Source organism: Telmatherina bonti (assembly GCF_933228915.1).
Source record: "Telmatherina bonti genome assembly, chromosome: 19".
Classification (NCBI taxonomy): Eukaryota; Metazoa; Chordata; class Actinopteri; order Atheriniformes; family Telmatherinidae; genus Telmatherina; species Telmatherina bonti.
Genome location: NC_136617.1, coordinates 18,844,460 through 18,856,689, shown reverse-complemented (window position 1 = coordinate 18,856,689; position 12,230 = coordinate 18,844,460). Strand labels below are relative to the sequence as shown.

The window sequence follows — 12,230 nt, the reverse complement described above, 5'->3', positions numbered from 1 at the left end:
ACAACCAAAAAAGTTACTTTTAAAATGTGGCTTTGAGCCCCTGCATGGTAAGTTCCTTTCAATTATGACAAACTGAATATTAAAAGTGTAAGGTATTAAATATTCTGTCATTAATACAGCTGTGGCACTATGTGTGATGACAGATTGTAGCTTAGGGTTTTTAGTGCAACAGTAATCTGTTATGCTATCTGCTCTGTCAGACTCTACTGTTTATCAAACTTTTCCAGCTCTTTCACAAAGATGAGATGGTCCTCAGGTTGCTTTCCATGTGTTTTACAAAGGTGCAATTTGATTGCATGTTTGCTCACAAATGTCCGACTGCACATTTTGCACTGATATATTGAGCCAGAGTCCTCCTCTGTATGACCAGAACTAAATGCTTTGTCTTCTATTCTACTGACTGCCTGCTGCTCTAGTAAGTCTACAGAAAGCTTTGAGAGGTCCTTTAGGGTGAACCCAAGGTGGGACTCCAAATGATGAATGTAGGATGAGGGAGTCCTGAACTGGGAAGCACAGTCACTGCACAAAAACAGAGGCTGGCCAGAGTCAATATTTTTTAGGAACTTTGTGCCTCCTGTCCTCTTCAACTGGTATTTAACATTGGCCAGCCAATGTGAAATAGTGGTCATAGAGAGACCAGTGAATTTGCAGATATGGACTCGTTCTTGAGGCCCCAAGTCACTAATCACAAATTTTCCCTCAGGTGTCTCTCGAAGACTTGTGGCAAACTGTGCCTGGAGAATCAGGAGGTGCTGAGGATTCCAGTTTGATTGCCGGCCTTTCCTTCTTTGGATAGGAGACAGCTCTTCTGTGCCATCCTCAAAACTACAGCCATCAATATCTGACTTCTCAGAGACTGAAGATGGGGTTGTTGACTTTGGAGTCAAACGACCTGTTAGATTTTTCACCATGTCCGAAATATCCATCAAAGCATTTTCTCTGAGAGGTGGAGATGATGATTGCGAAAAACTTTTGGAAGTCGGTTTTCCATTGTTTATATTATTGTGTGATGTCATAGTGGTAGCCTTAGCTGTGCCATCACTGCTGCTTTTGGATTTTGTTAAATCCATGGGCTGATCATCATCGTCATCATGGTACTGACTTAGAGGTTCTCCTTGTCTATTCTGAGCAGAGTTGCTCATTTTATAGAGCACTGAAAAGGGTTCCATGAAGGGGGTGGCCACCTTTGCAGCTTTTCCCAAGTGGTTGTTCATGACAGACTGCAAAGCGCTGAGAGGGCTGACAAGCGGTTGCTCAGGCGAGTGATCAGTGATGATGTTCAGGTTAGTGCAGCCATTGCTAATGTTTTTTTTTGGTGACTCACCCTCAGTTTTTATCTGTAAATCTATTTTAGTCTCTGTCTGCTCTCCATTACCTCTTGGCTCAGTCTGATCCTCTACTGTAGTATTTTTCACAGCCTTTGAGAGGTTTTCTGGATTGGGTGAAGTTAGTTTGTCCTTAAAATTTGGCACTGGAGACTTAGCAGATTTACACTTGTTCTCTGCAGGTTTTTCCTCCTTTTCGTTCTTTACTGAACTTCTTCCTGTCACCTTTTCAACCAGTTCCTCCATGGCCATTACATTGCTTTTGTGACTCGGAGGTGAAGAAGGGCTACTTGGTGAATGGATCATAGAGCCAATATCAGATGACATCAACTTCAAATTAGTGCTGCTGAACAATGGCTGAACCTGTGCACACAAAGGCAATGTTGATTTCAAAGGTCCATGCAACTGATAGGCAGCATGAATGCTGGGATAACCACCCCAGGTTGGCGTTCCTGTTTGGGCCTTGCTGATTGCACTAGAAACTGTGTTCTCTAAAGATTTTAGGATGTCTAGGCCCCCTTTAGGTGACTCCTCTAAGTCTTCCTCTCGAAGATATTGGTAAGATCTTGCCTTTGCAGGTTTATCAACTAATTCAGAAAGGTCCTCTTTTTCCTCTTTAATTTTCTTCTCTGGTTCACTTTCCTCTGTTTTTTCTTTCTCCTTCTCGTCATCTTTCATTTCCTCATGCCTTTCTTCAGGGCTAGAAGGATGTAATGGAGAGTCAAGCTGTTGCTTACCATTGGGTGCAGGAAGTCTTATGGTTGTAGGAGGCAAAGGAATTGATTGAATTTTTTCCTCAACGACAGGGTCAAAAACTAACTGCTTACCCTTTTTAGAGGCTGAATTAGTAACTTTAAGAAAGTGTCCTGTAACCATCATGTGGGCTGTAAGTTGTTGCAAGGTGTCATGTGAGCTGCCACATTCCATACATTTGAGAATTTGTGCCTTTCGTGCCTCAAATTGCCAAGTGTAACTGGCACCATTTTGGTAACCATAACGATTGTTAGGAGTGACATAGGGATTGGACACTTTCTGGTCTTTAGGAGACTCTCCCAGAATTATGCCAGATGAAACAGACTCTGGTGAGCTTGGAGACATCAAGTCCTGAAATGCTCTTTTTTTGGTTGGGGGAACCAGCTTCGAGGTTAGGGCTGGCATTGGTTCTTTTAGAGGCACTTTCTGATAGTGTTTTGTTTTGATCATGTGAACACTAAGATCTTGCAAGGATTCAAAAGAGTGACCACAGTACATGCATTTGAGAACTTTCTGGGCATCTTCTTTGCCTTCCATCTCTAGTAAAGAGCGCTTGCGTGGCTTGGACCACTTCTTGCTTCGATCATCCTCGGAATCTTTGTTGTCATCGCGGTAGTGACCTGTTTCATTCATATGCACGGTTAGGCCAACCAAAGTGTCATAAGCTGCACTACAGTCTTTACACCGAAACTTACTGGCTCCAGTAAAGACTGGGCCATAGAGTTTATTGTTCTGTCTGTAAAGCTGCACGGTGCTGAAAAGGCTGGGTTCAGGAAGGAGTTGGTAAGGAGTATGCTGCAGAGTTTTAGCCAAAGCTGCCTGATGCCAGTCATAGGCTAATCCTCCAGTGCCACCAGAGCTTACATTGATGCCACTGTTGCTGCCGCTTGACACCATTCTTGCAGTGGTGCTACTTGTGGTAATATTAGTAGTGCTTGGGGTGTTGTTACTGCTACATCTGTTCTTCACATGGACATTGCTCGAACCATGACTGTTTAGGAACCCGTTGCTCCCTTTATGATCGCTTTTACTGCCATTGCTAGCTGGGACATTGTTCCCCTGTTTACTTTTAAGCATATCCAGAGCAATACTGGACCAGGAGGCATCCGAGATCAGATTTGCATAGACAGCTTTCATTTTTGCCAGACTGTCCTGTAATGAGAGGCCATTTACAGACTCAGTACTGTCCCCAAGCTTTTCTTCTACCTTTTCTTGATCACTGAGGGAGGAGGAAGTGGTCTTGAGCTCCACCAGTTGATCACTAGTAGTGCTGAGGGGAGAAGCATACCCAGCATCTGGATTAGTGCCATTGCTAATTGGAGAGTTTTGGCAGCTATAATGATCTCTTGCGTCCTCTTCGTCATTGAAAAAATAGTCTGCATCTTGACCATCGAGGGAAAGGCCATCATCCTGCAGATGTTCCTCTTCATCAGTCTTCCCCACTTTAAATTCATCTTCAGGTCCATAAGCTAGAAAACAAAATAGATAGAAAAGTAATATTAGATACTTGACTATCAGTACTGTAATACACTTGGCATACCATATCACTTTATTGTATGAGGGTGGTGGATCCAATAATACTAAAGAGATTTTTGTCAATAGTCCCAGCAGAGGACAAAGGTTTGCAATAATAAAGTGGCAAACATCCACAGCTTGACAGTGACTGATTGTCCTCTTCACTGCTCTGCCTAATAGAGCTGTTGAACACAACAAGTCAGCAAGGGTAAAGGGCTTAGACGGGTAGAAAAACATCTCCACTTTGTTTAAAAACACACAACTAAAACAAGCACAATCCTAAATTATGCAAGGTACAAGTTTTTCTTCTGAGTAGATGATACACATCTGCCAATTGTTACTTCCTAGCAAAAATGTTTTCACTTTATATAATACTTGAAAAATGGTAGAATAGGACTCTGATTTTTTTTAAATAAAACACAGTGAATAGATAATATCTAACTGCACAAAATGCAAGTATTTTTTGTTCTATTTATTAAATATGAAACCTACTGTATTCCCTTCTCAGTACATGAATATGTGAATACAGCTTGCACTCATACAGCATTTTTCTGCTGTGTAGTAACCATATATGTTTCTATCCCCAATTTGCTCAATTCTCCTAATGTGTCTTAGATACTTTGAATTAACAAGTAAGAGATGCTGAAAGCTAATGCCAGCCTCGTCAGCCTTGCCAAGCCACGGTTGGCTGGAGTCAACTTGGCATCAGCTGTGGAAGTCCTCACAGCATGATGTTAGGAAGCGGCCAGTGGACATGACAAGCCATGTTGTTACTGCCTGTGCTCCCCGAGTACTCACAGCATCAAGCGTGCCATTTTAAAAGAAGAAGGAAAAATTTGTTTTATCAGTGGAAAATGGTAGGCTATTTTCTACATGTAACAGCCCACAAATTTCACAAAATAATAATAACAACTGGAAATAATATTCACTTTTACCTGTGGAAGATTAGAAATCTAAATAGAAAGAATAAAAAATTGGATATATGATGCTCAAGAATATAAAGAGGGAAAAGTGCTGGTGTAAAAATGCAAAACCATCTTCTTCAACCCATCCTTCATAAGATACTTGTGTGATGTGCCAGAATCAGTCTCCAGTGAGGAGGCAGATGTGCTGTCAGCTTCAAACAGCATGTAGCACTCTATCCCATAATCAGACTGGACATAATACCTGATGTTTGTAAGGTGCCAGTTAACTGCTGGGAAAGGCTTGAGGTGCTACACCTAGCTGTGTGTACATTTGGTGATGAAACATTCACACATACTTCCTCTTCTTAATTACGCTTTTACTGTGCTGGTTATGTTTCCAACTCTATGCTCTTTTATTATACAGACCCCACTGAAATCACCTAAAGAGTCAGACCACCAAATTAAAATGTTTTAGCCTTTTACCAAAACAGCTGTAATGCCTTCTTTCAACCAGCTTCATCTTTCTTATCAAATTGCAGTTCACAGCATTGAAATTAATTCCAAACTGAGCCCATTCAAAGTCGAGGAGGGCGAGTAAAGACAAAACAGCTTTGCTGACAAAGTGAGAGAAATCTGACAGCAGTACAAACACATGGAAAGCTCACCAAAACCTAAATCCTACTCTTTCCCTGCCATCCTCCGTATGTTGCCTTGACAGGCATCAGTGTCAAGAGTGTGTCAGTGTCAGCCTGAGGTGTCAGTGTCCACACAAACAAGCCTGAGAAATAGAGGGAGGGGGGAAAGTAACAACAACAAACACAAGTCAGCCATTTTTTTCTCCCCCCCTGCTCGAGCCTCCTCCTTCACCATCTGTGTCAGAAAAGCTGCGGGTGCCACCGCCGGCTAATAAGGCAATCAGAGATGGAAAAGATGCTGACACGGCGGCTTTCGAGCGTCACTCAGAACAAAAGAGGAAGAGGAGAAGGAGGGAGAGAGGGATAGGGAGGGGATTAAAACAGGAGGCTGGAGGGGAGGAGAGGAGGGGGGAGTGTCTGTTGTGGTTGTCAGTCAAAAACATAAGCCCACTTTGTGCTGTCAGGAAGGATAGGCAAAAAAGGGGAAGTTCTGAAAAGAGAGGAAAAAAGATGTGTTTAGGACTACGAACAAGAGGTGTGTGTGTGTGTAGCTGACTGAAAAAATTGGACAGAAAGAAGCTGAACAGCTCACATGAGGTACTAAGAAAAAGGAATCATAATTATTAAATTTCCTCCAAATTTCATACAAAGTTTCTTAGTGTATGAGCTGGGTGTGGCTCATGAGCCGTGTATGTGCATGTGCTTGTGCATGTCTCAAGTGTCATGGTGTGTCAGGTGCAAGCAGAAATGCAATGTGGCTGGTGGGGGGAAAGCGAAGCCATCTGTGTCTGGAGAGGAGCCTGTCACTATTGTTGTGCCCAAAGTCCAGGATTTCCTTCTGCAGACAGGTGACACCACAGTAGGACATCCCCCAGTCACAGACACACACAAACACAAACACACAAGCATGCATTCCTTTCTTCAAACTGCATTCTTCCCCAAAGGAACAAAGCTGTGTAAAGTTCACTCATGCAAAATAACTTCCCTTTATATATATTTCGAAGCAGACATGCAAAACTGTATTGACCGAGTACTAGTAAAAGTAATGTCTACATAAAGTGTTATGTTCCTTATTCAGCAACCCAAGTCTACACCAACCTGTACACGTATAATGATTATAAGTTTGCTTGAGAGCGCCAACAGTAAAAAGCTATTGTTTACTTGACTGTCATTGTTTTAAACAGAAAGAAAAAATGGAATCTCTTAAATCAAACAAGACGAGCTTAGATGACTTGGGCAAGACATGGTGTTTGCGCAATCAACCCAACTTTTTTCCCCTCCTCTGCCTTTCATACATTCAGCCAGCACACACATTTTAGCCCTTTATACCTTCTTCATTTATTCATGTTATCTGTGAGAAGAGGGCAATCCCGGCTCTCATTTGCAGTGCTAATGTCCAATTCCGCAAGCTTTCACCCTGCTGATTTACCCAGCGTGCTGAATGCGGCATCTGCAGCAGGGTGACCGGCGAGACTCCCTCACAACGTTTAGCGGCCCTTCAAAGCGGGCGCTTTGGCATGGCAGTCTTATTTCTCTCTCCTGTTTCGCTTTGTCACCGGCCCCTCCATTCGCTGCCACTCACCTCTGATGTCTTTGGACAGGCCTGATCAGTGTGTGTCATTGACCTGTACGCTGTGCATGAGTGTGTGTGCATTTCAGTACAGAGAAGGCTGTAAATAAAATGACATTATTATTTCCTCTGTCCTATCATGTAGAAAAGCCAATTATGGTAATGCTTAATATGTCAGGCAATCTCTGTCTCTCTGCGCTCTCCCCCCATCCTGTTCATTCTTGCTCCTGCTTTCAATGCGGTGCAGTTGCTTCTGTGGTTTCATAGGATCTGACACTCTCTTTGGACTACTCTGACGACAGAGTAGACTGGGGCAAGCTGGCACAGACCTCCTCTCAGCTACAGCTGGTGGCTGTCAACTTACTTCATTATTGGGTGCACACCAAAACAATTTGAGATTAAAAAAGAAAAGAAAAATATTACATGAAGTCGATACATCTGCAGAATTTCTTTCTTGCAAAATTTAAGAGAATATAACGAGACTTTATGCATTAAGTTTTTTTCTACCTGTTTTAACTGATATAAATATTTTGCATTGCTATTGACCTGCAATATGTCCCATTGCAACATTATTAAGTATTGGTGCAAATTTAATAGCATACTTTTAGCTATAGCTTTCATGATCCGATGAAAAAAGCTTACCTAACAGAACTCCCACAGTTGCTCCCTTATTTAACCCACATTGAGTAGTCCGCCATATGGCACAGTAGCTCTGGGGCTTCTAATGGCTCATATAGTATGTTGGGCAAATCTACCTTTTCAGCTTCCTTAGTTTTTGCGTTTGGGGAAAACAAATTAGTCTGCTCTTCCTGCTGACACGTAGATGGAAATGCAATTGTTTCTTACTTTGATTAAACAAAAAAAGGTCAACAGCAATAATATGAAATGCCACACTTTGTGTTTGTCTTTTAGATAGAGAACCAGGGGAACATTTTGGGCCTAAATACTGTGCATATTTTTTCATAAGGAATGCAAAAATAATAAAAAATGGGAAAGAGACCAGGACGGTTAAATGGCTGTTCTGTGGGATTATTCTTTGCCCATAAAACACCTCAACTCTCACATATGCACAAAGTGAGAGTGAGCATACTTAAAAAAACCATAATGTCTTATTTCAGCATTCTCCTAATGGAGAATGGAGAATATTCACCATAGCAACCCACAAAATTGAAAAGCTTGACTCTGAAAAGAAAAGTATACCCTTTAACATTTGACCAAAACCATGTTGTTTTCCTAAACCCAACCAGTTATAAACTAAACACACTGAATGAAAATGAAAGTGAAGTCTAGCAATTATGGTCTGCGAATGAACTTCAAATGTTTAGGAAAGATGACATGCAGATAAAAACTTCGTCCTCCTTTCATATTTCTATATCCTACATGTTAAAATGTGACACAAAAAGAAAGGACAATGCAAACTTGCCAACACTCTGTTATGTATTGACGCTGTTTCAGAGTTACCACTATTTGATCAGGGGATCACTGGAAGCCTTTCAAACTGTTGCAGGACTTTTACAACTACTGCAAGGGGAAGATAGTTTTGGGTGAGTTTGACTTTTTGTACTTTTTTAGTGTCATCACTGACACAAAATGAACATTGGAGTTATTAGCACTTCCTTGCTAGAGCTCAACAATGGATTTGGATAAATTAATTTAATTTTTAAATTTAGACAACGGATACCAACCATTAAAATTGAAAGATCAGTGGTAAAATAAATCGCATTTGCATTTCTTTCTTGAATTGTCAGCCATTTTGACACCCATTACAATAACTTATCTATAAATCACTCTCTGAACTGCTGGCTCTCACTTGCTATGATAAAATATAACAGCCGTTAGATCGTTGGCGCAGCAGATTCCAGCCCTTTCTGCACAACTTTCCTGCCAGTCCCCCCACACCCAACTACTGAACATTGTTCTGGTGCTTCACAGACATTTGAAACCATCTGGTTTGCTTTCAGGCAAAGTATGGATAAAGCATTACTGCTGCTAATTAACAATGATGTGAGATTTATTCAACCTTCGCCAAATGGTGACTCAGTGTAGGCTGTATCAGACAGATGTAATTTATTAAACAGATTCTTCACCATGTCTAATATTTTTGTTATGAACAAGCTGCTATATTGAATTTAAGATTTACATATCTATATTGTCCTAATCTACTTATGTCTATTCTGTTTTAATAAAATGTGGACATTACTAGACAGAGAAATGTTCTGTTTAAATCTTAAATGAATTAATCACCGAACCCGACAAACTAACAAAATTATACGGTTTCATACTTTCTGCGTAGATGCCGTCTTTTGTATTCACCTGCATTACCCCTGACAGTGGAGCTTCCCCTCGACTAAACAACAGCTGCTCCCATCGCCTAGCAACAACCACTTGATGGATGACCCCAAAGATGGATAATTACCATAAATCACTATAGTTGTGTGGAGAAAAGAGGCAGAAAATCATTGCAGGGGAAAAAACAACAAGAAAAAGAAAAAGGGATGAAACACAGTTTGAGCTGGTGTGTCCAGTGTTTAGGATAACTTCATCTCCAAACACCAAATGTGGCTGTTGATGGCTTTTAATGCAGGTAGAGACATAGTTGGTGAAGGAGATTAACTTTAGAATCAGCATATGTCAGTGTTTAGGGTAAAGGATGAATGTGTAAGGGCTGTGAAATGAACCCTGGTGGAATGACTCATGGGAGAAAATCTGTCCCGAAGGAACACTGACAAACAAAGTAGGTTGAGGAAGGAAGAGAGGAAACAGCAGATGAAGAGTGATGGCAACAGCGATGAGCTTAGTGTAACAAAGAAGATGAGAAGAGGAAGTGTGTGCAGCCTGCTTGAACATGTGTATTTGTGTGTTGTGTATCAGAGTGCATTTGAGCAACAGAATTAAACAGTATGATAGAAAGAAAAAAATATATAAAGCCAAGATTTAAAATTGAAAAAGAAACTGAACAGGCGCAGGGCCAAAAAAAAAAAAAAAGATCCTCACTTAACCAGTTTGGTCTGTGTTCAATTGCACCATAGGCCATCAATAAACCTTCTTTGTAATGTCAGCTCTCCCCTGAATTCACAAAGCCATCAACTCTGTTTACAGCTAAGAAACAAAACATTCAAAGGAACACAGGAACACAGAGGGCAAAAACAAAACTACAGTAGTACACGCATAAGCGGACGCTTAAATTTACATGATTCTATTTTACTCTTAGCAGGAAAGATGCACCCTTGTGGCCTCGTAATAAGAGGCCAAACAAAATCAATGTGCTAGACTTTACAAAAGATTAGATTCTTGAAAATATACCGCAAAGGCCAAATTACAAAGTCTCCAGATATATATATCACACATAAGACATTAGGAAAAATATCCTATTGGTCATTGTTTGCAAATTTGAATTTAACTCCAATAGCACTGGCAGTAATCTAAAAATTTCCCTAACTCTTTTAGTTTTCATTGCAAATTTTACAATTTGTAAACTAATGCAAACAGCTCTGGGTTACTACAATCAAAATAATTCATACCAACACATCTTTTTCATTGCCAGAAAGATTTCCCCCTCAGTTCTGAATGTGAACGCAGAATTCAAGTTATGCCTAGTAGCACTTACATCTCACAAGAGAAATAAAGCTCACTGATAAAACATAGCATCCTCAGACAATTAAGCTCTGTTTATATTGGAAATGAAAAACATACATCTGCAGTCATTAGAGAGAAAGGGGAAAAACTGGCTTTCTTTCAGAGAGGTACATTCTCACTTGTATTTGTTAGCTTCAGAGCAGTATTTCTGTAAAACTGTTGAAACCAGGAGTACAAGACCCTTGGCTAAAATAAGCCTGTAATAGACCTTGAATTCCCACCAATACCAATTACAGCGGAGCCAAAAAATATCCATAACTGCTTCCTGTGATTTGCATGTATAAGCCAGATGTTACTGAGTATCAAAACTTGTTTAATAGACTTTGCCTGTAGGCTTATGAATATTTTTTAAATGTCTCACTAATCTTTTAAAGAAAAAAGCACATTGTTGAAACAGGTGTAATTAGGTTTTTCATTTTACAGTATTTTGATTTACTTGTCAGTTGTGTAATTCAACAAAAAATCTTTCAAAATTGGGTTATTAATTAACCAATAGCATTTTTTTTTCTGTAAATCACTTGAGGCTGAAAAAATGGGTCATCCCATTTTGTAAATAATCTTTTGAAATTAACAAGTCTGACTCTTCAAAGAGTAGATATACATATGCAAAATCAACTCCTTCTTCATAAACACCAAGAAGAAAAACAGAGACTAATTTGTAATTTGGCACTTAAACACAATGGCATGGCCTTACTGTGCTCCTGAATGGAAACCCCTTGAATGTGGAGCCCATTATGGGAAAATAAAAAAAGTGTCACATCCTAAAACTGTTAACATTTCAAGATGGCAAACATCGCATACAAACCATTGGTATGCACTGATGAGTACAAAAAGAGCATGTTCACTAAACATATTCACTTTTCCATACTTTGCCATACTTGACACTACGTTACCCACGATTAATTGCGTACTAACAAAATAACAAACCAGCAATGCTCCATGGCAACACTGCTGCAAAGAAACTGCAGATGCAGCATCCACATTAAATGCTTCATCTGTGTTCGAATATTTAAAAGAATATTATGTACGGCTGAAAATTAAATCTAACAATTCTGTGCAAATATATGAAAAAAAAAAAGTCAGAATGTCAGCTTCATCAACTTCTAATTAGTGAAAAAGAGTTGGAGCATCTATCCAGTGAGATATCAATTTACATTATTTTTATTCTTTTTTTTTTCTTGTTTAAATCTTTAGGAAATAGGTATGCTGAAATTGGTGTTTGACAAAATATGACCTTCAATTACACTGAAACTATTACTCAGACAAATTACACTAAAATACTGTTTTTGTCCTCTGCCCACACATTTGTTCTACATGCAATTCTATATTGTCTGATAAAATTTAAGGTGTAGTATTTAAATTGAGCTTATTTAATTAATATTCCTATATTCTTAATTAATATTCTTAATATTAATATTCATCTGAACCTTGAACTAGTTAAAAAATGTAACTCTGAACATGAACTATTCATTTTAACTAGCGAGAACTGAACTTTGAACTAGTTCATGAGAAGCATGGACTTATACAACTCTGACACAAATACACACACTTACAGTCATGATTACAGAAGACTAACTTTTACCTCTTTAAAACACATCCTTGCCTTTAGCTTAAACAATCTTGCCTAAAGGACTTGCTTTTTGTCCCCATAAAGAAGGCGTCCCCATAATGTGACTGTCTAAACAGATTTATGTTCTAACAATGTGAGTAAGACCTGAATCACACACGCCCACATTCACTTTATTTTGTCTAGCTGCATCAAAACATTTCATCAGCTCCTCTCTGCTCTCATGGTCCTCTTTGTGTAGCATTCAGAAACATACCCAAACACCATGCAAGCAAGAAGACAATAATGAAGGGGACTTGGTGAGAACCAGACCTCAGAGACCTG

The 12,230-nt window shown here is 39.7% G+C and overlaps 1 protein-coding gene across 1 annotated transcript in view; it reads right to left on the bottom strand.

The window, feature by feature from the left end:
* Positions 1-203: 203 nt before the first annotated feature.
* Positions 204-12,230, bottom strand: part of tshz1 (teashirt zinc finger homeobox 1) — a gene marked incomplete at its 3' end in the record, with an annotated part of 28,164 nt that continues 16,137 nt past the window's right edge. Inside the window, exon 2 of the mRNA XM_079258425.1 lies at positions 204-3,547. Within this exon, the coding sequence (XP_079114551.1) occupies positions 204-3,547 (3,344 nt within the window). The remainder of the gene's footprint in view (positions 3,548-12,230) is intronic.